Source organism: Phasianus colchicus, chromosome Z (assembly GCF_987193195.1).
Source record: "Phasianus colchicus chromosome Z, bPhaCol1.hap1.1, whole genome shotgun sequence".
Classification (NCBI taxonomy): domain Eukaryota; kingdom Metazoa; phylum Chordata; class Aves; order Galliformes; family Phasianidae; genus Phasianus; species Phasianus colchicus.
Genome location: NC_143476.1, coordinates 60182499 through 60208193, shown reverse-complemented (window position 1 = coordinate 60208193; position 25695 = coordinate 60182499). Strand labels below are relative to the sequence as shown.

General features: G+C 39.6%; 3 protein-coding genes and 1 long non-coding RNA gene across 8 annotated transcripts in view; 1 reads left to right on the top strand and 3 right to left on the bottom strand.

The window, feature by feature from the left end:
- Positions 1 to 7941, bottom strand: part of ZDHHC21 (zDHHC palmitoyltransferase 21) — a 45891-nt gene extending 37950 nt beyond the window's left edge. For 3 of the 5 annotated variants that reach the window (XM_090131354.1, XM_090131356.1, XM_090131357.1), the window contains exons 1-2: positions 6555 to 7742; positions 4917 to 5040 (exon numbers count right to left, since the gene is read on the bottom strand). The gene's annotated coding sequence lies outside the window, so the exon portion shown is untranslated. Of the gene's footprint in view, positions 1 to 619; positions 4570 to 4916; positions 5041 to 6554; positions 7743 to 7797 lie in introns of those variants that run through there. The other 2 variants (XM_031609951.2, XM_090131355.1) reach the window with 2 other exon arrangements.
- An 81-nt stretch (positions 7942 to 8022) lies between these two features.
- Positions 8023 to 10591, top strand: LOC149913022 (uncharacterized). Its single transcript, XR_016462003.1, has 3 exons — positions 8023 to 8156; positions 8620 to 8842; positions 10542 to 10591. It is a non-coding gene; the product is annotated as an uncharacterized LOC149913022 (long non-coding RNA).
- A 3362-nt stretch (positions 10592 to 13953) lies between these two features.
- CER1 (cerberus 1, DAN family BMP antagonist) lies at positions 13954 to 15700 on the bottom strand. Its single transcript, XM_031609966.2, has 2 exons — positions 15071 to 15700; positions 13954 to 14886 (listed from the first exon to the last, which is right to left on the bottom strand). The coding sequence occupies exons 1-2, from the start codon at positions 15593 to 15595 to the stop codon at positions 14593 to 14595; spliced, it is 819 nt and encodes a 272-aa protein (XP_031465826.2). The 5' UTR covers positions 15596 to 15700; the 3' UTR covers positions 13954 to 14592.
- A 4379-nt stretch (positions 15701 to 20079) lies between these two features.
- FREM1 (FRAS1 related extracellular matrix 1) overlaps positions 20080 to 25695 on the bottom strand; it is a 60003-nt gene continuing 54387 nt past the window's right edge. The window contains exon 36 of the mRNA XM_031609967.2: positions 20080 to 25193. Coding sequence (XP_031465827.2) covers positions 24994 to 25193 — 200 coding nt within the window. The 3' untranslated portion in view covers positions 20080 to 24993. The remainder of the gene's footprint in view (positions 25194 to 25695) is intronic.

The following is a 25695-nucleotide window of genomic DNA, read 5'->3' as shown; positions in this document are numbered from 1 at the left end:
TAGAGAGATAAAAACAAAAACAACAAAGAAAAAAGAGTATATTAAACTAGAATTGTGCTATCTGCAGGGTTTCATATACATTCAAACAGCGAAAAGAAACCTGACAGTTTATGATTTAAGGAATCTAAACATTTTTTAAACCTTGCATGATAACATCCTCACAGGCTCCCCCAGGTTTTGTTGTTTCTCACTTCCTAAGTATTCTCCTCCATGTTCTCCTCTCTTTCTAACAAAAAATTGAGAAAGAAAGCACTAACTTGACAGCTTTCATACAGATTATCTAGAAGTATCACACAACAGTTATTTCACTATTATACTTAAAACAGCAAGGCTTCCATTCTCATAGTTTAATATGATTATTTTTTTTTAATTCATTTTAGTCTGAAGAAAATCTATGAATACAAACTTCTGAGCATGATTAACGGGTGTTTGTTTTTCACTTTCCCCGCACTACAAATTATAAGCACTATTAATCAGGACCTTCAAGAGAAGGATTGCTACCATCACACTTTTTGTCATCCTGCCTTCACCTTAAGAATCTTAACATTGTAACACACATTTAAAACCCTGTCTGCACTTCTATGGAAGAAGCTCTCCTTTCTGCATAAGCTTCACTTACCTCTGGGCTACTTGCCCATAATGATGGATGTCCTTCAATTTCTATTTGTTCTGTCAAAATTTCCTATTATTTATTGATCTGACATTACCGCTGTTTTCAGGGATTTTGATAGCTTCATCCTCACTGACATTCACAACTTCTCTGTTTAAGACTATCCACAGGTTTCATTAATGTCTTGTTTTAGTTAGTTATCTAGGGAAAGAATAAACTCAAACCCAAATGAGATGATGTTTCTACAATTTATCATAACCCCTTCATTGCTGTTGCAATAGATGGAAACACAATGGTGTTCCTTTCCAAGTACAGCGTTCACTCTTTTAGTGTTCATTTTTGCTTTAAGAATGCATCAAATTTGCTAGCATTTGTTTTATAAACCTGCATGTATACTAAATGTAGCTTACAGTGTCCTTAAAACCATTAGGTTTATGAAAATCATAAAGGACATGTAGTCCTGTATTTACTGATCTTTTATTAATTTCACTTCGCATGCACAATAATTTGATGTACACACAGTATCCCTAGGGATATATGTAGACATAAATGATTTGGAATTGTTCTCCTGAATCTGCTAGCTCTTAATATGCCTTTGAGTTAGTTCTGGCAACGAGCAGGTTTTAGAACATTTTATGCAAGACTAAGCGTGCGCTGATGGAGAATCTGTCTCATCAAGTGCAGGAACTGTGGGAGGAGGCAAGCAGACAATGTGACATCAAGGATGCCAAAAAGGAGATTAACAAGACTTACTTCAAGACGCTGTAATTACGCAAGTGTTAACACCCACCTGCACAGAGAAGGTACACAAGTGCTTATCAATCTGGGAATGAATATGCCCAGGATGGCAAAAATTGGAAGCTTGTGAGCATCTGGAAAATGGCTCTTCAGGACCCTCTCAGCAGTGAGAGCAGGGAGCTCTGTACAATGAAGCCTCCAAGTTGACAGGGCCTGAGTACCGTGACACTGTAAGCAAGATGGGCCAAAGTGTAACAGTGAGAAATTCACTGCTTACATAGAGTGAGACACCTCTGCTGACCCAAGCTGTGATCTCATGGCTGCTTGCCATGGGCTCAGATATCAAGGACTGGCTGTTACTGAGGCCAAAGTCTGGGAGTTAGACTACTATACCCAGATACTCTTCCACACTGGCTCACAGACAGAGCCAGTGGAGACCAGGAAGCATAACCCAACATAAAAACATTTAGTGAGGAAGTGGCGGACAAAACAGGCAAGTAAAGTGTGCAGGGTGATGTGGATAATACAGATCTTATAATTAAGAAAACAGGGCTGAATGGGGGAAGACTGCACTCTTTTTCAGAGAAAGCAGTATAACTGGGTGTCCATCTGAAGTGCCTGTATACCACTACAGATAAAAACAAATCAGAGCAATTAGAGGTCTGCATGGAAATATGGATTACTTTCTCACTCAGATCACAAAGACAAACTAGACTAGGTTATGGAACCAGAGTGCTGCCATGGATAAACACAGGCACTTCAGGAAGAACAAACTCTAACTGTGTGAAGTAGAGAAGAGTTGCCCTTCATATGACAGGGCATGTCTGTATAGCTCTACCTTAAGGCAAATCCTGAGCCAGACATCCTGAGCTAATGTCAGGCATAGCAAGAAGACCAGTGTGGCTAACACTGTGGAGGCTGTCTACTAAAGATTATCTGACATAGGATTGATGAAGCACATGAAGTTTCAACCAGAAAGCTGTGAGAGCTCGTACAATGACAGGTTACATACCACATGGGCAACTTTAACCATCCTTGTATTTGATGGAAGGGTGAAAACAGCAAAGTTCCAGTAATCCAAGTTTTGGGAGTGCACTGACAACAACTTCCTGACACAGAACCCAACTGCCTGTTTGTCTAGCTCTGCTAGACTTCTTGCTTACCAACAAAGAAATAGGTGTGGATGTGAAGGTGGCCTTGGGTGTGACATCCATGAGATGGTGGTACTGATGACTTACTTAAAAGAGGAAGACGACAAACAGTGAGACCACAATCTGACTCCAAAACAGACCTTGCTCTGTACCAGCACTGCTTGGAAGAACTCCTTGTAAGACTATACTGTTGAGAAGAGCTCAGGTTCAAGGTCCACCTCCAAATTCAAGAATGGTCCAGCACCATGAGCAGGAGCCTAAGCAACAGTGGCAGGAGAATTTCACACATGTACAAGGAGTTCCTAACAGAACTAAGACATAAAATTGAAGCATTTATGAGGGGGCAGCATGAACTGGTGGCGCATGAAGAATACAGGAAAATATCATTTGAATGAGCAGGGCTGGGGTTAGGAAAGTCATATGAAGCTGAATCTGGTGTTGAATCTATTGAGAAATGAAGTCAACAAGGAACTCTAGAGGCAGACAAGCAGCAGTAGGAAGGTTAGGGTAAATATGGGCTTGCTGCTGAACAGAACAGAATACTTGGTGAAAGGGCACTGAAAAGGTCAAACTGCCTTCTTGAACTCAATCTCCATGAGTAAGACCTGCTTTCTGGAATTCCAGGCCCCTGAGACCAACGAGAAAGTAAAGAGCAACAGAGACTTACTCAGTGTGAGGGAGGAACAGATGAAGAAACCTTTAAGCAAACTGAATATACTAAATTTCATGGCACCTGATGAGATGCAACATAGAAGGCATTACTTTCTGGAGAGACCTATCTATATCCAATGAAACTAGAACAGATACAGAAACAGCACAGTAACATTGTTTAATACAATTCCTCAGCTACATAAAACGTTTATACAACAGAGGCACTACTGCTAGCTTTGTATTTTTTCAGCAATGAACCAGAGCTTGTATGTCATGCCTGTAAAAATCTGTACCAGCCAAGGTGACCCACTGCCACTGTGCTCACATCCACTCTTTGGTCTCCATAAATGTTCAGCAAGTGTCAATGAATATTAGTGGGTGCCATTTTTTTCTCATGAAGGAAATCAGTTCCACACTTTTGCTTCATACGCACTTCCATGTCCGATGCCACCCTGTCAGACTGCCCCTCAGCTGCCATCTGTTACACAGCCACAACATGTAATGGAACATTGTAGAGAAGGTTCAACCTTGCCAATGTTTTTTTGGAGCCAGTATGGCCTGACTCAATAACCAATGTGACCAATGGATTCCCGCCCCAGAAGGAAAAGAAGGGGGGGGCAGGGAAAAGGTATGGATATGGGCCTAAAAACAAAACAGTGGAAATGAGCTAAGGGAGAAAAACTAATTTACTAAATACAATATCAGAATGCAAGATATCACAATATAATACAATATAATTGGAATTGAAACTAATAAATCAAATAAAATGAGAGAGAGTGTGTCCAAAACTGAAGGCCTTACTCTAGTGTTGAAAGTGAGATGGCTAGGGAGTACAGAATGCAGTAATGAGCAGTAAAAGAAAGGGCAGACTCGTGACTTATGAGCAGTTTTACCTTTCCTTCTGAATGGAAAACAGAAATGGAACTGTGAAAGTCTCCTGGGATATGCAGTTGTTCTTCTCTTCTGAGAATCACACATACAGAACTACCAACAATCCATAGAACTACGGGATGTTATGATGTGGAATAATACCAATAGCAAAAAATCATAAAACCCTGACAACCTCTACTGCCATACCACTAAAGTCTGCTTCTGACATCATGGGCCAACATAATAAAATATGAGGCAGTACTTTTGGAGCAGCCTCTGTACAGGCACTGAAGGGAGCCAGTCCATGTCACTGTGAGGACATTCACATTTATCACTGAAAGGTTGAGCTGATGGGAGAGGGTCCTGAGGACTAACAAATGCAAGTGACATTTTTATTTTCTAAGAGCAAGGAAACTACAGGTGTATTACGCTCCTTCTGAGCCCCAGGAAGGTGGAGTTTACACTCCTGGAAACTGTTTCAAAACACAATTTTGAAACAAACTGATTGGTAGTAGTTAGGATGGATTTACAAAGAAGTCATGTAGAACATGTTTCTAAGAACCTAGAAAAACTGCTTAATGCTGGGGAACCCATTTGGTTTCTGTCATCCTAGAATAGTAGATATTCTAGGATTCGCATCTTCAGAAAAGGAAGTAACAGTTCAAGAAATAAAACAGACCTACAAAAATTGAAATATTCATTCATAAGTGGATATACTTATATCTAAGTATAATGTGTGAGCATTAAGTAAGTAACTAAGTAACTAGTGAGGAACACTTTGGAAAAAAACAGTAAATCTAAAACAGAAATTTATCCCAAATTCTTACTACTCAATGACTACCTGCTACATTATTTAATTTCATAATAAATGAAATCAAACCAATGACAAAACTTACCTTTGATGATGACAAGTTCCACGAATTTGGAACTATGCAAAAGAAGGATCCATTCTCAAGACAAGCATAGAAACCAGGAGATTTTTCATCATCCAGCTCTGGAACTTTCTCTTTACTGTTGTTTCTGAAATACAGAAAAAGAGTGTGATACTCAAATGATCTTCATCCCAGTATCTTACATCACTGAACAGAGCTTCTTTTCCAGCTATTTACAGAGGTACACAGCTCCTTAGCCTCTCACATCTGAACTGTTACACTGGTTCTAAATTTATTTCTTCTAATTTCAGTTCTAGAACACTTCAAAATTTTAACACACATTGTAGATGGGATTGTTCAGGTAAGGTTCAGTAGAAAACTGCAGTACTACATCTCAGTACTCCCTGCATGTATAACAGGCAATGCCTTTTATAACAATAAATCTTCTGCTGTTCCTTATATTTCTGGCAGTGATACTGCACAGATAATGTTTATATGTTGACTTCTACCAAAGTTAGCTTGTCTCCCTCCTTCCCTTGGTCTATGTATCTTATACAGATTAGTATGTATGGGGGAAAATATTAAAACACAAACAGAAGCACATTCCAGTGGTAGGTAAAAAACACTAGATTTGAATTTTACTCACAGGCAACGTGAATTTGTAGTCTTCACTTTTAAAATATACACTTAAAAAAAAAAAGTCTGTATTCACTTTTTCAAAAAAACCTACACCAAAACATAGGAAGATCAATCCCACATAATTTAGTTAGCTCTTTAGGATGTACCATTTTTCATAAGAAGAATTAGTGTATGTTCAGAATGGAAGTTTACGAGACAATTTACAACATAACCACTGAAAAGAAACAAATGATTTATGTCTACACAGCAGTACTCATATGTGTAATGCCTAGAACTTTTCCAACAAAATAAGTTGGGATAAAACCCACGTGCCCAAGGCTCTGAATTTTTTCCTCTCTTAACAGAATGTATAACAATCTATTCTAAATAAACATTTCAAACACAAAGCATTTGAAAGGAAATGGCACCTGTGGCTGCAAAAAGATTGTCAAAAGTTTGTCAAAAGATGGCTGACTCCTTCCTATGGGATCAAAAATTATTCTTTAACTTCCAAAAAATACATTTATTAGGGGATGCATAAAGAGCATTTTCTTAACCCTCTTCCTTCTCCCCAGTTCAGTTAACACTGTCATAAACATAGTATTTGCTCAGTACTATAACCTTCAGTATGAACTCTGACTTGATATCTGCTGAATAATGAGCCCACAACCTAAAACAGGAAGGCAGAATGTCATCCCCCCCCCTAAAAAAGAGAAATCTACGCACAAACCAGAATTGAAATAACAGACTTGTGTGAATACAAGATTCACATGCACACACAAAAAAAATCCTTCTACTTCAGTATGGAAACTAAGACTTGCAAAATCTCACTTCCCCAGAACTTTTCTCCACAAATGCTCCAACAAATGTCTACATGGATTAATATTTCTTGGTATGGTTCACTGTGAAGTACAGTTTGTAGAACTCACACAAACCGAGCAAGGCTATGTTCTATAAAGCACATATTTAAGGGAGGAAAAGCACCACTTCCTGAAAAGAGTGTTTTCTAAGCACTTTAAATAGGAACAGAAAGTAGAAACTTACAATTGTAGAATCACTAAGGTTGGAAAAGACTGACAAGATCATCCAGTCCAACCGTCCACTTATTACCAATAGTTCCCAATAAACCATGTCCCTCAACACAGCACCTAAACGTTCCTTGAACACCTCCAGAGTCAGTGACTCCACCGCCTCCATGAGCAGCCCATTCCAGCACTTAACCTCTCTTTCAGAGAAGACCTTTTTCCTAACATCCGGCCTGAATCTCCCCATGCACAACTTGAGGCCATTCCCTCTAGTCCTATTGCTTGTTATACAGAAGAGGCTGACCTCCAGCTCACTACAACCTCCCTTCAGGTAGTTACAGGGAGCTGTAAGGTCTCCCCTGAGCCTCCTCTTCTCCAGACTGAACAATCCCAGCTCCCTCAGCCACTTCTCACAAGGCCTGTGCCCCAGACCCCTCACCAACTTCATTGCTACATATATTACTTGCTATACATTCCATGTGCGGTAGCAAAATCAAGGATGCAGCAACCAATGTGGTCTGCCAACTTGTGCCTTCACCTGTGGTTTTGCATCTAAAACTTTCCTGAAGTCTTCTGCACTTGGCTGAAGAGCTACTGCCTAAAGCAGCTATTACAAAAAATAAAACTATGCTTTACCAGGCAAAAAAAGAAAAAGAACGGACTTACAGCAAATGACTGAATCATTTCTCAGCTACACGTTTAAGTCATTTTTTATTTTTATTTTTTGTGAAGAGCTGTGTCAGACAACAAATAGCACTGTTTTTCACGGGTCTTCAGCACCTGAGCAGCCCGTACACACAGCACTGTACTTCTGCCACGGCCAGCATCCCGCACGGATACAACCGCTGGCTGTGAAGACCTCGTTGCGATGCAGCTACCGGGCAGGGAGCCATGACACTCCCAGCCATCCTCTGTTGCAGACAGAGCCCTGCAAGGTGTTTCTGCGAGCACATCCACGCAAGGACTGCCGAGCACCACCGCTGTTCGTGCTGCCAGCACGCACTCATCGCACCCCCACATCACCAACACAAGACAAGCGCCTTAGCCCGGCGCTGACCAAAGGTAGCAAACGCTACTTCAGCAGAACCTCAGTCTGAAGACCTGCAATTTGCTAACTAACAGAGAGAAAAAATGAAAGCGTGCAAACGAAGAAGGCTAAAGGCACCGCGTTTCCCTCCCCCCCCGCGTCCCGCAGCAGCCCACCGCCTCCCCCGCCGGACCCCTCGCCCCCCTCCCCGCCCTGGGCACGAGGCGGAACCAACCGTAGGGCGAGGCCGGGAGGAAGAAGGGAGGGGCCACGGTCACGCTCCCCCCTTTCCCCCGCTCTCCATAGCAACCGCCGGGGGCCGGCTCGGCCGCTCCCACGCTCCCGAACGGCGCCCGCCGCAGCAGCGAGCCGGGAGCGCCACCTTCCGCTTCCGCGCGCCCGGCCGCGCATGCGCGCGGGTCGCTGTGGGTCCGCCCAGGGCGCGCGCGTTCCGCGGGTCTGCCTTCGTTCCTGCTCGAGGCGGCTGTGGTGTGTGGCCGCAGAAGCGATTTTGTTGTTGTTGTTTTTAGCAGTGAGTTCTGCCCGGAGAGCAATTAGCAATGGCTCAGAGCTGCAGACAGCTTGTAATGGAAGGTGATTTCAGTGCTCCCATCTGGGACTCACGCCTGGAGCACCCATCGCTGATGCGATCTCCTGGCAACCTCAGGGCAGCCCCATCTGCTGAGCGGTCTGGTTTCCTCTGGAAACTGTTGGCTCTTGCCTTGCTGTGCTTTTCTTGCACAGAATCGGGTGAAGAGTAGAGCGGTGGTCATCACTGATGCCGAAAGCTCTTCCTTAGTACTGGCAGGTTCTTCCAAAAGAAGAAAACAGAGCACCCAACATCTGAAGTCAGTTGGTGTTCGGGCAGATTTCAAGCATTCATCCCTGGGGGCATTCAGGGCCAGGCTGGATGTGGCTCTGGGCAGCCTGGTCTGATGGTTGATGACCCTGCACATAGCAGGGGGTTGAAACTAGATGATCCTTGTGGTCCTTTTCAACCCAGGCCGTTCTATGATTCATTATGATTTTGGCCCTTGTCCTAATTCTTTTCTTTCAGTGGCCACTTTCTTGTGCCGTAGAAGACAGCTGTTAATATTTCAAGCCAAAGTTGCTCTAATCTGAAAATACGGACTCATAGCAGAAACCGGTCTGGAACGTGAACTAAGTGAGCCTGCCTAGTACATCAGGGAACAGGGCTGCCTCAGGAGCTGCTAGCTAGGTATGGCTGCAGGAGCAAGGTACTGGAAACAGGGTGATGAGTTGGAACGCTGAAAACATGGGTAAGAGAATCACTGGAAAAGTCATTGTAACAAAAAAAAAAAAAAAGTAGCCTCCATTCCATTACAAATTGTGCATGCGAATTTATATGTGAGAGGCGTAATATGTGGTTTGTGAAAACACTTTTTGAAGACTAAATGCAGATGGGAAAAAAATCATGATAGGGAAGTAAGGACTTGGGAAATACAATGGAAAAATAAATAAAGAGGGAAAGTATGACAGATGAAAGTTTCCTGTGGAATGAAAAATAATCAAATAATGTCGTCATCTAGTCAGATGCCAGCTGTTTGCAGATCTGTCATGGCGTACTGGTAGTGGCCAGGCATTGGATCTGTAGTCTCATCAGACAGGTTGTGTTTTACTCTTTTCTACTCCTGGATTTTCATAGTAAACAGACTGTGGAATAAAGGCAGTAATCTGCTCGAGTTCAGTAGTGAGCACATCTGTTTCCATTTGTTTGTATTTCTTCTGGGGAAGCACAGTGCAGGAAGAAAAGCAAGCAGTCATGTGCTTGGTGTACCAATTTAACTTAAAGACTCAAACACAGAAATTACATGACACTTTTACCAGAGTAGCAAATACAGACATTTTGATTTTGGAGTCTGTGATAGATAATGATGAGTCTTTATAGCGAACTCCATTCTGAAGAAAAGAAGTTACCTAGGTGAAATACTCACTGCATAGTACTGACTTTACATAAAGTGGATGTATTACACAGAGACTATTAAAATCTGCAAAATTAGAAAAATACCCATATTCTTTAGTGCTGAATATTGCACAGTAGTGTAGAATCCCTCTTGGAGTTTCTGATGTCTGTGTTGTGTTGTTGTTGCTGTTTATAAATTACCACAGGACCCACCAGCTGTCATCATAAAAATTTTATTGGCACTCTGTAAACATTAAATCAGCATGCTAAAATCAAGCCATGTGCGGTAACAGCTGATGCTCTGTTATGGAGCACACATGCAGGAGAGAAGTATGCACCATGACTCCCTGCATTCCTACTGCTTACAAGTCCCTTGCTTCATGAGGCTGTGTTTCAGGATTCATTTTGTGCCCAGTTGTGCCCTTTGATCAATGTGCAGAAGGTTGTCTCTATCTCTCGGGTTGAGAAATTCACCTTCTCAGTAGTCCCTGCTTTCCTGGATCCTTCTAAATTGTGCAGTTTGTTACTGCCAGTTTTCTTCTTTGGCACCACTTCTGTTGCTTACTTCAGAGTAAACCTTGCTAACATGGATCCAAGGCTCTTGTTAGCTTTAGAATCAGAGACAAATTCTTTCTGTCATGAAGGACCACATTTCTGATACATAACAGCAGTCTGCATTAATGACACGCCACAGTGAAATGAGATCAGTCCTGATCCTGGCCCAGAAGTTTTGTCAGCCCTAATGTCACATCCTGAGGATGAATCATTAGTCAGTTTAAAGGAAAATTGCTGTTGAACTCCATTTACTCTCTCTCTCTTCAACCTAATTACCACAGAAATCAAAGGCAGGGTACGCTTTCTGATCCATCTGCCTCAGTGGTAAATGTGGTGAAATCTACTGATTTCAACCAGCCCAGAGAGGTTACATGGGGGCTACCATAGAAGTAGACAAAGCAGTAGTCTAATTTAGTCTAAAGGCACAAGGAGCTCTTCTGCCAACATGTCCTGCTGTAGAGGTTTGGGCATTAGCTCTTTTAACTTCTCTCTCTCTCCAGGGTTTACTGCTGGAAGCCCAGGCAGGATGATGGGATGGTCAAATGCCTCTGTATCAAAGTGAGTTTGAATGAGCTTCCAAACTATGTAAATAGCTGGTAATAGCAAAACCCTAAACCAACAAAACAAAAATGCCTCTTTTTTTTTCTTTTTTGCCTTTTTTTTTTTTTTTTTAATTAATAGTAGATTTTGGTCCATTTTTCATTATTTGAGTTGAAATGCATTTTGCTGGTACCATAGAACATGAGGCTCTGTAGACAGGATGACTTTGTTCTCAGCAGGGATAATTTTTGGCAATATTCTTGCAGTGGGCTAAGTGCAAACTTGCTTATCTTGTCCCCATTCTTTCTCATTTGAGCAAAGTAAAGGCTGACAGCTGCCAGGGTGAGCCTTCAAGGGAGCAGGAGTTGGTAGCTGCCTACCAGATATTCAAGGAGTTAGGTTAGCAAAATATCAAATGTAAATTATTTGTAATTCACTATCAGCATATGTTTGCTGTTTCCAGGCAAAGTCTCAAAATGCAGGCTTGCTGATGGAGGACCCAGGTATGCTCAACCCCACTCCACTTCCCTTGCACCCTCCTGCACAGCACATGCTCCCAATTCCCCCGCACAATGTGATTATGCAGTTGTAGAGACTGGCAAGGGGTTCTCCCAAAGAGCAAGGAATCTCATTGTCTTGCTATTGCTGTGAGGAGCTAGGAAGTCTGGGAGATGAGATTTCACCACCTGTCAGTAAAACATGCTAAAGCTTGTTAGCTGACAGCCATGATGTTAGCTGTGAATATTTCATAAGCGTGGTGGACAAAGTACCAAGCATAAAGTACTGAGGGCAGCTTCTGAGACGGTTTCCTGGAAACTATGGTGGGGTGAAATTCATTAAGAGCTACCCTCTGGTGTTTGATGTAATTACAGGCATTAATGCCGGTCTGATGAAATCCTCACACAGGAGAATAGCGTATAGCGAAGGTACACTTTCCTCAGGCAGTAAGAATAAACAGTGCCTTTCCTCAGTTATTTCCAAGGTAAAGAACATAATTCTGAATGTGTTTGGAAAATGTCTGGTAGCTTAAATAAATAGCAAAAATGCAGAAGTTCAGACAGTTTGATAACTATAGCGTTGCACTGTGAAGTTGGTTTGCACTAGAAACACTTCCACCATAATCAGTTGCAGTGGGAAAAACTTTCATTACATGAAGCATACAGCTTCTGAATGGATGCAGCTAGACAGAAGTCATGCAGGCTTACTGCTGTAATAGCATTACCACAGTATGAACCCATATATTGATAAGAGCGTAAATCCTCACCTTTTTGACCCACATCATTATACTAGCAGAGACCTTCGTAGCTGTGCTGAGAGAACAAAATCCTGTTAGCCTCTAGGCACAGGTTACTCCTAATAAGAAATTTTAAAGGCTGAGAAATCTGATCCAATTAACACATTCTTGATTTTGCAGGATGCCGTGCTAATTACATGCAACCAGTCATTGCTGGGTTAATTAAACATTCATCCAAAAAAACTACAGCACTAATCTAATTAGCAATTACTACAGCTGTCATTACCTCTTTTCACCTACTTTAAAGCTGTGCAAATTCATACTAAGAATCCAGTCCGGCAGGCTCCTTACATGAATAGATTTCTTTGATTACAATAATCATCAGCATACAGAAAGAGCTTTAAAAACTAGGTTGAATGCTTTACAGTCCAAAATGTAACCTCAGTTCTGCCATTTTTATGTGGAAAAGTCACAGTTTAGGAGTTAACCTTGTCAAAATTATGAGACTAAAGGATTTTTCATTTTAATTGTCTTGTGATCTTATTGGAAGTATAGGTCCTTCAGATGATTCTCTTGAAGAAGAAAATGCAAAGATTCCTATATATGCATGCAGCTTTAAAACATTAGTGATAGAAAACTCTGAAAATTTAACTTCTTAGGGTTAAATAATAGACTTAGGAATAAAGATAGAAAAAAAAATTAGGAACTTCATTTTTTTGTGTGTTTAGGCTTTATTAAAATTGAGTGTTAGTAATCACAACTCGAAAGGTTTGATAAGGTACTGAGGTTTGAACCTTGAGGTGAGACAGTGAACTCTCTTAGCTTTTCCACTTGCATACAGCATTATTTAACCAAGCACCGGTTTTTGGCTGTGCATCTGGATGTGCCCAGTAAGGAGAAATTGCTACTGTAAAACACTGCATTACTTGTTCAGAACTACTTTGTTCTCTAAGGTGATGTGGTTCCTAGCTGGTACTGCCTTTTAGAAAAACATTTTTTCTTCATTCATAACCTCAGCTTACTCATCCTCCTCTCAGTCTAACGTGATAGCCCATTTTTGAATCTGGGTGCTAGTTCACTTCATTAGCTGGCATCCTGAGGATATTGATCAGTATAATAAAGATAGAACAAATGTTAAAGTAGGTTAAAATAAATATTTACTGTATATAATGCATTTGATACAGGGATCACAAAACAGTAACAGCTTGTTATTTGAAATGACATTATATATCATACCATAACATACAAAGAGACATATAAGTTTCACTTGTTAGTCCTCAGTGCAAAAGGACAGACCGAAAACTTTGCTCAGTTTTAATATGCAATTTTTATTATTTAAAAACAGTTTTCTTTATATTTAAAGGTGTCTAGGTGTCTGTATACTATTGTTCAGTTCATTCACTGCAAGTAATGTGCAAGCAACTCTTGGCAGCAGTTCAGACTCTATACCAGGTTATCACTCAGATGCTCTTTTCTATAAAAATTAAACATGGGTCTTGCATTATGAAGCCACGGTGAACGTATGTTTTTGACAGGATACTATGACACTTCTGCTCACTGTGCAGTCAAAGGGATCATGTACCTTGAATTGACCAGCTGTATCAATACTTATTTCCAATACCCAAAGAAAGAGGTGCAGATAGTTCCGTAACAGGAACAAAAGTCTGATAGTTTGGCAATAGCACTGGAACAATATTCCCAGCAGATTACAGGAGCTGGATTATACACAGGATGAAGTCTGGTTTCTGGAAGCTGATCCATGTCTGATATGTTAGGGCTGCAAGACAAACCCAGGGAGAAGCAACTGGAAAGCGAGCAGTCAGCTAACAGCCACTGGTGCTGTGCTGGTAAGGACTGGAATCAGACCTTTCCCAATAAAAAGCTTTCTAAAACTATTTTGCTGTTTTGCTATCACAGATACACATCTTCTTCAGTTTAACTGTTGAGAACATTACTTAAACTGTTCTTGCTGTCACTGTCAACCTTGAAATTAATCACATAGAAAATGTTTGTTGCCTTTCTAAAGTGAACTTAAATAACAGTAATAACTATCCATTAATTTCTGGTGGAAGTAGACCTGCTTTGTTTCCTACTTCTACTATGTTAAACTTTCAATAAAAATAAATGCAGAGCAACTGCAGATTTATAAAAGGAGAGTAAGTAGTTTTATGACAAAACACCATTTGCAACCATTATCTTAAGTGTGTAAGCTGTCAGGTGTGTTAGTTTTACTGGAAAGTGAACTCCAGCTGGGAACAATCAGAGGAACTCTTCACAGCTCTCTTTCTGCCTTCCGTCCATTTATATTTTAAATTATCCAGTCACTCTCATGATATAAAAACAAACCTGTTTTTGCAGTGAAGAGACTAAAGCCTTCTTTGTGTTACCAATAGAACAACAGTGGCATTCTCAGCAAGTAAACACAGCATAAACTATCTAGTCCTTTAGGTTTTTGCACAAATAAATCACATTAGTTCTTCTGCTGTTGTTTCCTAATGTGCTAAGATGTTAGGTATAGGAAGGATGGAAAACTTTTTAAGATTTATCTTGCTAAAATAAGGCTCTACCCATAAACCACATAATCTTGAGTAAGGATATGTCTGTTAAATTTTAAGTAAAGTTGTTGTCGAAGCAGAGGTGCAGTTTAAACAGAAAGTCTATATCTTTAATATTATGGTGTAACTGTATGATGAAAGCTTTGTCTCACTGATTTTTTTTTTCTTTTCTTTTCTTGACAAATCCTTATGATCTGGGACTTCAGAGTTACCTTGAATGAGTTAATTGTGCTCAGGTTCGTTTCCAAGAAAATCTGACTGTAGAGATCCAAGCAGAGGATCTGCTATCTTCTGAGTCTCACAGTTACACTCTTCCACAATCATGACTTTTTTAACCACTGGGACAGAACTGGTGCAGTTCAGATCCAAGCGCTTCATGGAAAACTTGGTGGGCAGGCATTTAGAACAAAAGGTATAAAGGCGATCATCTGGACCAGGAACATGAAAGGAACTACACTTGCCAAAACATAGATTATTCTGGACGATCACCTTCTCACAGTTCTCATGAGCAACACTCTGAAACAGAAAGCAGAGTGAAATTCACAATAGTAGTGGTGATACATAAATCTAAGATAGTACTGAATCTTTCTTGGGGGTTAATGTTGCATATTCTGAAGTGGCCCTGTATCTTAGCAAACAAACTAACCCATGTATCTTAGATTGCTGATTATAAGAGGCAGGGGAGAGGACCTGTTCTTACCTGGGAAAAAGGCAGGGTTCTGCAGGTTTCTTGGTGCATTTCATTGGTCTTGATTGGCAGAACAACCTCTTCAGAAGCTGAATTCTTCCTTAACACGAAATGGTCCCAGAATTTTTTGGCATCTTTCCTATAGGGAGATTCAACCTCCATTTTACTGGAGTAGTGGGATGGAGAGAAGTTTTCCACAGGAGTGATCTCTCTGGGTGCTGCCCAGGTTCTCAGATCTTGGTGTGGATAGAGTTCTGCATTAGGAAGGATGAATCTGGACATTTTTTTCTCCCCTTGCTTCTGACTGTCTCCTGCTGTCTGTGGAAATGCTATAAAAAAGCTTGGCTCTTCCTGTGTTTCCTTAACACCTACTGGGTTTTCCCCCAGCAGCTCATGAAAACTCTGGCTTTCAAGTAGATTTCTGTCTAAATAGAAAAGGCGCTGAAGTGGCCTTCTTTTCCTTTGCTGTGAGTCTGACTGTGGCTCTGTGGCTCCAAGACACAGGAGCATTAGCAGCTGAAGGTGAAGCAGTGACATGATCCTGTTAATGCTATAGACCTGCTAATGTTCCAGAGAGCACTGTGTGCTAGCTTTATACAAGAGCCTGTTGTCTGCTTGGGTTTGTGTGCTGAGAGGAGGGGACAGCTCAGAGGAGACCCTAGTGTGGTTAATTGCATTAATTTACTGAAGATTACAATTACGATAGTGGAGCTTGTGCTAATGAAATTGTTTTCAATCTGTATAATGTGTATTAGAAGTTCCTATCTAAAATCTAGTAGCCCAGGATGGCGTGGGAGACAGAGAGAGTCAACAGGAGGAAATGTTTGGATAAGCCGTCTGGCTGAGGCCTAGGAATTACAGAAGTATTTGAGGTTGTGTATTAGCATGTTCAATGTGGTCTGCATTGTTTATTTTGACTTTCCATTCCACAAAGCTAGAGACTGTCAAAACAGGGAGGATTATTTCATCGCAACAGGAAAAGGCAAACTGACTGATGTTTTCTAAAACATGACGCTGGATGTAGAGATGTCAATCAGTTTGTGTTTTCAAAAGCTGCTTCTAATTTTGTTCTTTAGGGTTTGGAATATGATTCAAGGGCTGCATCAGCACTGCTGCAAACTGGCAGATTTGTGCTTGTATACCCAGAGGAACCCGGCAGAGAGCACTAGCCCTAGATTGACCTCTTCTGCAGGCGTTTGGCTGATACTGGAGTGCAGAAATACCCACCAAATCAGAATAAGTTTCTATTTTCGAAGCAGCACGCTAGATTTTCAAAAATAACACTTCTACTTCCTGCTCAGTCACCTTATTACAGGCAGGCAGTAAAGTCGGCAAACAAAACGAGGATTTAAGTGAAATACTTTAGAAATGATGTATTTTATTATTCTAGACTTGCATGAGTCACATTTATAACAACTATCTAGCCTAAAGTGAAGGCCGCATTTTGATAAGCTATGCTTTACATCATGTGTGAAAAAAAGAGGTATGTTAGTACAGCATACTTAGGGAAGTAAGTAGTGGGAAAAAGATACTTTCAATAAACTTCTCGAACGTTGTTCTCAATCCAAAAACACTAAAAAAATTCAGATAACTTGCAACTTCAGTACTCTATTCTTTACATATTCCCTTTTCTACTGGAAAGACTCAATCTCAGTAGACTCTTTTAAGTCTGTAGTTAATTCATTTATTAATTTGAAAACTGAGCTAGTCTGTACCAGATTTATGAGTGTATTTGTGCTTTGAACTCAGTGGAATGATCTTATTGGCTGTCAGCCACAAATGTTATTGCCCTGTAGCTTCTGCCCAGAGAAATTTAATTCTGCCTTGAGTTTGGTGCCTTCCTGAAATCTCAGGTGTGCCCTGGGATGGAAGATTCTCACACAGCTGTTAAAAGTGAAATTGTAGGAAATCTTGGCATCTGCAACAAGACCACCTGTGAAGCATGCCTCCAAAATGTCCTTGCATCATATCTATATAAGCACTTGCAGTATAAGGGAGTAAAAGCAGTGAGTCAAGAAAAACAGTGAATTGTACAAATGATTGTAGATAGTTAATTAAGAAGCCTAAAATTGCAGTTTGAATCCTCACATCCTATTTTCATTGCCCAACAAGTCTAGCTGATATAAATGACATTTGGATCTAAAATTCCTTGTATTTGGTAAAGGTTGGTAGTAGTCCAGAATTATTCAAGGAATCACAGAATCGTAGAATGGCTTGGTTTGGAAAGGACCAAATCCCTTGCTATGGGCACAGTTTACATTACCTTTGGACATTTTGTCTTTTTTTTTTCTTAGTATTGTAGTTGTTAGAACGTTACAAGACAGAGATGATACTGGACCTTGTGTCTTGTATTATACTGACACAGAAGGGGTTGACATGTCTGTTAATGTCTTTCAAACACAGATTTTATTGTTTAAAACAGTACGTATCAATTTTTAGCTCTTTGCTTCATAAAACTCAGTAAAACAGTTTAAATATTATTGCTTCTGGATTAGAGCAATACGAAAAAAGTTATTTGTTTACTCTTAAGCTGTTTTTCACTTCCTTTGTCAGAAGTGTCTTTTTACCAAATCTAATCAAGTGGTGTACCAGCTCTCTATTTGAATAAAGTCACCTATGGTCTTGACCCTGTAATGCCTGTGTTAAATTTTATCTATATACGTAAAACTTCACTTACGTATCTCACACGTATCTTTACAGATATGATCACGAAGTGCCCAAAGGGCCCAATTTGCCCCTTTTCAAAACTTTCTGAAAAAAAAATCCCATCAACTTCAAGGTAAAAGAGAGCAGACTTCTTAATTCTTGGTTAAATTTTACCCTAACCTACCTGAAAGAAAAAGCATACATATAAGGCATTTTTTATTACGTGGTTGAGGCATGGCATGGTGCCAACTTAGTTTCTGCTGGAAGCTTCTTATTGTAGCATGAATAAGAGTGAAATGATTTTATTACTGCAGCATATGGATGGTTCTTCCTACAGCCCTTTGCAAAGAATAAACCAGATTACAAGCAGCAAGTATGATGCAAATAATATAAGGATTCTACTGCCAACAGCTGGGTAAAAATTGAAATGGAATGAATGTTCCGGACAGGTGTATATCTGAAGTTAAATGGTGTGGGTTACTGGTGCAGTGCAAATGTTAGCAAGGAATGCATAATAACTTAGTAAGATGCATATCACAGAGTCACAGAACCACAGAATCACAGGGGCTTGAAGGGACTTCTGGAGATCATTGAGTCCAACCCACTGTTAAAGCAGGTTCCCTACAGTAGTTCACACAAGAAGGCATCTGGTTGGATTTTGATTATCTCAAGAGAAGGAGACACCACAACCTCTGGGCAACACGTTCCAGTGCTCTGTCACCCTCAAGGTGAAGAAGTTTTTCTCATGTTTTTATGGAACTTATTGTGTTTCAGATTGTACCCCTTACCATTTGTTGTGTTGCTGGGCACCATCAAAAAAGAGCCTGGCACCATCCACTTGATTCCTGCCCACTAGATGTTTGTAAGCATTGATAAGATTGCCTCTCAGTCTTCTCCAGGCTGAAAAGCCGCAGGCCTCTCAGCCTTTCCTCGTACAGAACATGCTCCAGGCTCCTACTCATCTTTGTGGCCCTCTGCTGGACTCTCTTTAGAAGTTATCTGTGTTTCTTGAACTGAGGAGCCCAGAACTGGGCGCAGTACTCCAGATGTGGCCTCACCAGAGCAGAATAGAAGGGGGAGATCACCTCCCTCGACCTGCTGGTTGTGCTTATTTTTAACGCACACAAGAATACTTGGTTAGCCTTCTCACCCACAAGGGCACACTTCTGGATTAGGAGCGTATGTTTAGATGTTGCTTTTGCTGTGCTGTTCTATCCTATATCCTGCATCATATAACAAGAAAGATGGCTCAAGCAAAATAATGCATAACAAATCACTCTGCAACCTAAAATCAGAAAACAGAGCTCTGATCTCCTCTAGTTTAAGCCAGCTCCTGAATTTTCTTCTTTACCTAATGATCATCTTGGAGCCAAAAGCTGTGTGCCAGCTCTAGTTCCACTAGGGCCAGTACTCAGTTCAGTACCAAGCTGTAGATATTTTTCAAAGGACAAATTTGGGACAAAATGGGTCCTAATACATCAGGATGCAGTTTGTTCTATATTTGCACACAGACTAAAGCTGCATTGGAGTCACCTGTGTGCATAACCATGCAGGTAGTGGGATCTGTCCTTAGCATCTCCTGCAAGCATTCCTCCATGAGTCTGCTTGCACTACAGGAGGGCATTCCAGCTCAGAAAGTGAGTTAGGACAATCATTCTGAAGTTAAAAATAGTGAGTATTTATATGTCTCTTTGTATTGACATCAACTGCATAGATTAATAACTGACAACAGTCTGAACTGGGCACATTATAATTATATCCCACATACTGCTGACCTCAGATTTCTACAAAAAGCAACCCTTTTTGTACAAAGTATCCTTTATAAAAACTTGTTTTCCTGCCTGATTACCCTTTCATGTAAGCATAGCACATGTTTTCACTGTGTTTTGGTTGCTGAAACTTGTGGCTAAATGGAGCAGTGTCTTTCAAGCAGGCTTTGATTTGTCTTCATAGTCACATTTCATTCAGGACATTCTGCTTTCACTAGAAATAGTCACCATGAATGTTTGCCCATTTTTTAAAACACTGTCAGGTCTATAGATGATAAGTGCCATGGAAATGCAAAGTGGTATTATTCATTTGTTTCAGAGCTGGAGTTTATCCAGTCATTATGGACATAAACTGAGTAATTAGTTGCACTGCCAGTTGATGCCTAAAAATAATTCTTAGGCAGGGTTTGAATTACTTGCCTTCTGTTGAGCTAAATAATCTCATCATAGCATGATTGATGATTAAATCATTAAAATGGATTTTATATTTTATAGTTCAATATCCTATCATTTTAGAAACACATTCTATGCAGACAAACTTGTATCCAGATATATCTTTTACAGAGCCCATACGAAGACCTCAGAACTAATGAACTATGCGGTTTATTTTCCAATTATTGCACTTATCAAAGAAAGCCATCTGTGGTCTTTATTTTACTGAGTTTCAAGGAAACAGATCACATACAGGCCTCGTGGGGAAGTTACAATTATGAAACCAAAAGGCTTTTATGAGGTATAATATGAAAGAACAGACAATAAATCTGCTTAATTTTGTACGTTCAACCTGGGTACTGTACATTATGAACTTCACCTTTTCACTGTTCAAAGTCCTCCATTATGCTATTTCTTTCTTCCCTGATTTTATACCTTTCCATTCACATTTTCCATTCTCTATGCTACACAAACAGAGCTAGAATCCAAGTTTAAAACTGTCGCTACAATTTAGATGCAAAATGTTCAGCTTGTCTCCAGCAGAGCTGGGTTAAATTTGTTTGTATTTTATGTGTTGACTCATTGCTTTAACAGAAATAGACAGTTCTAATTCTCAACTTGGAAGATCTGGGGCAGGTACCCACCTCTGAAGCACTTCCTGAATCATACCAGTACATATTACCAAGTAATTGAGAGCATACCAAATTCTAAGTTCAGGTTGAGGGGCCATATTTGACAGATGCTTGATTGCCTTAGCTTGTTATGCCATAGGACTGTAAGCCAAAGGGAGTTCATTCTTCAGGAAAACATGCCTTCCTTCTTGGATTACCATGAATAACTTGTAACAGCTATGGTGATTCACTTTGACAAAACAACAAAAAAAATGTTTTTAGCATAAGCCAACAGAAAAGATGCATGTATGCTTTATTTTATTAGTGTTAAAATGCATGAAGACTTTTCTGAAATTTTTGTCTGTATGCATGATAATAGTATCCTTTTCTTTATTCTGTTTAGATCCAGTTATTTAGAGATCATATTTCTAGACTTCTGCTGACTTCTCAGCTCTACAAAAATAAACAAATAGTAGTTAAGCAGTGGCGGTAGAGTAGCAGAGATGTCAAAGATGATTACAAGGAGCATTGCTTCTTGTAATAAAAGAGAAGTGAAATCTACGTTTCTTTCACAAGGGTGACTGGAGGTTACTTGGGAACAATAACTTTTTTTCTACATTACAGTTTAAATGAAGAATCATATTAAAATTTTATGGACTGGCTTTTATGAATTCTTCACTTTTTTGAATTCTTTGAATTCATTCTTCCTCTTGCATATTTGCTCACAACTTCCCTAAATTTACTTCTGAAAGTAACATCCCAGTATTTTCTCTTAAAAATATAGTTTGTTCATGATACAAATGTGCCTGACAGACTAATTCAGGAAAACGCTCATACAAAAGAAGAGACAGAATTCAGAAATATCACAAAGTAAATAAGTATATTGTGCAAGTACATTTCTGCTGTTCTCAACACTATGGTTTTTTTATCACTAGCTAATGAAAGAAGAAGGCAACCCTCTGCGCAAGGAAGGAAGCTAAAGAAATGTACTTTCACCAAAATAATATGTTTCAGTTGTGTATTAGCATTACAAAATCATAAGCATACATTACAAAAGTGTAACAATACATATAGCATTCTGAATACAGTCATTAGGATAGCACCAGTCTTGTGATATAAATAAGGCAGAAGCACAATACTTACTCAGTTAATCTATTTTTATAATTTTAGAATGAGTAAAGACTTGAATGCATTCATTAAGTTTAAGCGTGCACAAAAGAGATCTGAAAAGCTTCACAGATTTTTTTCCAAATTAAAGCTTTATCTCTGTGGAGTGGGTAATAACACACTCACACAGCTTGTTCCTAAGTTAATGAATCTTAGTCTCCCCGTGTTTGGCTGAATTTGGGGGACGAAGAGAGGTCTTTACACCAGTTCCAGGATTACTCCACTCACTGCAAGATTTCAGTAGTGTAAAAGCACAAGAATTCAGATCAGAAAACATTGATTTGGAAAGTGCGTCAGGGGCCAATTGCCTAGCAATGTTTTACACAGCTGTCAAACTTGTTTGCAGTTGGTCAATAGATAAGACGTTTAACAGGGAGAGGAGGTGGTTAAAAGAAGCTGACAAATAAGCAGCTCACGTTACATTTCCCTTTGTAAAAAGCCAGCCTAGAGACTAAGCTATTGCCTCTTAATTCTGTTGCTTTTAAAAGGCATACAGATAGTTCCAATGAAATAGTTCTCATGTTTATTCAGAACATCCAGGTGAACACCAGAATTCACATTTACAGCCTCTCAAAATTACCCTGTTTATGCTGATCCCCTGAATGCTCCTTTTCCCCCTGAGTGTACTTAAAGTCCAATTCAAACAGTATTGAAGACTGAAAATGTTCCCAGTAACTTTTTAGGATTTTATTCCCTTTCTTTCCTAAACCTCTTAGAGACATCATCTTCCTAATGCACCAGAAAAAAAAAAGTGACTTACTCATGCTTTCCCTGTTCTGAGTATGTTGTTTTCTTCAAACTCAGGTATTCTAATAAAAGATGCAAAAATTGCTCAAAAAACATTTCATTTTTAAAGATGGACAAATTATGAGTGCATGCTTGGAAGAGTTTGTTGTACTGAAAAATAATTCTGGAGCATTTCAGGTTAGAAATGTCCTTGCGGTATCATATAAAAGTTTTAGCTTTATTAATGAATACAGTGTTATAGATTTAATGAAAAAAGTAAACACATACATTTTGCAGAAGTAATAATCTGTTTCATAGTGAAGGTGTCATATTCTTCAATCACTTTTAGGTAGTTTAAGAAAGGTACAATATAGAAGAATTATCCCCTCTTCAAAAACCTGAGATCTTTCTTTTCTCAGTCTAGGCATTAGCCATTGTCAAGTAACAAGAACTCACTGGCCAAAATTCCCTCTCTGTTATGGTCATTCATTAAGTAATTATGAGAAGTATTTAAACAATCTTCGTAAGTTTCATAAAGATAGCACCAATAAACACAGCAGGAAATCCATAAGGAAATAAAAGTTTCTGGTTGTCTTAACATGCTCTCTTAGTAGTTTTTCTCAGTGATTCCAGAACGCAATCAGAGATCCCACATGTGCTTTACTGGACTCTTACTGACTTTTTTTCATTGAAGACTATGAAAAGTAAAAACAGACTTGGACAGGTACTCAGAAGCTATGTGGCTTGGGGAATTCTAGAAACAGTTAGCATATATGTATTGGTTTGTATAACTCCTTAAGCAAAAGTGTTAGTGTCTACAGAAGTGTCTAGAAGGTTGGCAAAAAGATAACAACAACAATTTTAAAAAGTCCTGGAAATATATTAGGTTGTATCTGTTGATATTGGCATTAAGGGTGATAAGGTTCTGTCCACAGTGTTTTATGTCTAAACTTGTGATGCACTTGTGCTTATTTACCATAGCAACTTCACAAAGGTCCTCACCACATAGAAGGGCTGTCCAGCTACCGACATGCCTCTTCTAACATACCACAGACAAGAAGGAGGGATAAATACAACCCAGATTGGTATCCTTCAGCCTAGAGAGGTGATTCTGTTACATCTGTTCTCTCACCAGACTTTGTGGAACCTTAGAAAGAGCAGAGCTGGAAATGGTGCACAAATGCAATTGGTTCAGAGGCTGGACAAATTGATGAACTTACAGAGGGCATAGACAGAATCAACTGCTGGCAGCAGGCAGGCAGACAGGAGGGCTGAGAGTTCACATGGAACAGGGCAAATTCTCCATATGCTGTGCCACACCACCTGTCACACACTCCTGCTGGGCAGAGGGAATGTTTGGGAGAAGTTGATTGGTTTTTTTTTAGGAAGCATAGGATTTGTTTCTGTTCTAACTCTGAAGCTAGCAGTAAGAAGGTCCTAAAACAAGTCTTTTGATAGGTCGAAGTGTTACCAAATGGGAAGTTACAGGCAGCTGGTTAGCTTTTTTTTTTTTCTTCCTGTTTAATGCTGATTTTTAAGCCTTTCTCTGAAATAAATCTGGATTTTTAGTTATTATTTTTAAAAACCTCAAATCCCTAATAAGGACTTAGATTAATACTTTTGAAAATCCATAGCTGCTTTAATATAATGTGCCTCTCACAGTTACACTGGCTTGTACACACATACTAATCCTATTGATGTTCATGTATCACTGAATATCCCATGATATTATTCTGGGATTAAGCTTCCGTATTAATTTTGTGTGCATGTGTAAATCATTCTTTGAGATAGCATTAGATCTAGAGAGCCCACATTATTTAATTACATTGCACAAATGATACCACCATCGTGGAACTCCAAAAAGCATTGCATGATTTTAGTCAGAATGTCAAACAACGTGCAGCTCTGTGTGAAAAGATTCATTTGGATCTGAAACTGTTCTTGGAAGGCCAAAAAAGTAACAAAAAAGCTTTGCTCGTGTTGGTATGTTGTCAGTAAACCCTTCTGCAGTTACTCTTTTTGTAAAACATTGTGGTTGGGCATCCACAGAAGAAGCACCAGTATTCTGATAGTGTCTCTCCCATCCTCACCCAAGAGAACTTGTTTATAGCCAGCCAGCAGAGTCTGCCCTCATTTTGGTCCCAAGCTGTCTTTCTTTTTCTGTGACTGTAGGACAAAGCTGCAGTTTTCATTGCAATTTCATTAAACTATCAGCCAATCCACATTCAATCTTTAAGACTGAAACAAACTGACTGATGTGCTACTTTTTTTTTTTTTTTATAATAAGTATGTTTACACAGAAATTTTATGTAGGCTGTCAGGCCTAGTTCTTTAGTGTGAAAACACAAATGAATCAAGTAACAGATAGATGTATTTGGAAAGAGATCAAAGCCTTGACCAGAACTTGCTGTTTACAACTGACCTCTATTTCTTGGTAAGAGTCCAAAGCATCTGCATCTCTGGCAGCATATAAAATAATTTTTGGTGATAATTAAGATAGTTTTCTATCTGCATACCCTCACTTGTCTGCAGAAAGACAGAAAAAAAAGGAATGTTCACATGCTTTCACAAGGATCCCCATTTTTTACAGCTTTCTTGAACATATGTAGCTGTTCCGTCTGGCCTTCCTGCAGTCAGTTGCTTGCCATTTTCCTCTTTTCTGCACCACTACACAGTTGTTGCCTCTCTTTGGAAAGTGATTGGAGCCTCTTCTCCAGTTTATGTAGGTAACAGGTTCTCCTCCGTTCCACTCCCAGTGTCCAGGATTGACTTGGTCATTCAAGCCTGTGTGAAATCAGTAAGAACAAATGACAAGTGACACTCATCATCTCTGCAGCCTTATGCCAACGGAAGCATGGTTTTTTTGTCCTTCTGTTTAAAGGCATACAGTATTATGCTGAAAGAAAAAAATAACATCTGGAGGAATACAAGTAAAATACACTTGAATATCTGTATGGCAACTAGATTCATCTGAATACAAGAAAATATCCTTTTCCTCATTGTTGGCTGATCTAAAATACTGCCTTTCTTTCTTTGATATCTTGTATGCTTATCATCTCGCAAGTTTCTCTTTTGACACTGAGGAAGCCAAACAAAATATCTTATAGCTTCAGACTCATCCAGATTCCATCTGAAAATAAAATCCTACAGATCTTTGTAAGTTTTATTCACCATTTTGAAAGCATATTAGTTAACACATCTTAAAACATGCATTTTCACTTTGCTTCTGAGTTCTTTAGACCAAAATGGGTGGCATATTTTCAACTATGAACTGCGTTCTTAGCTA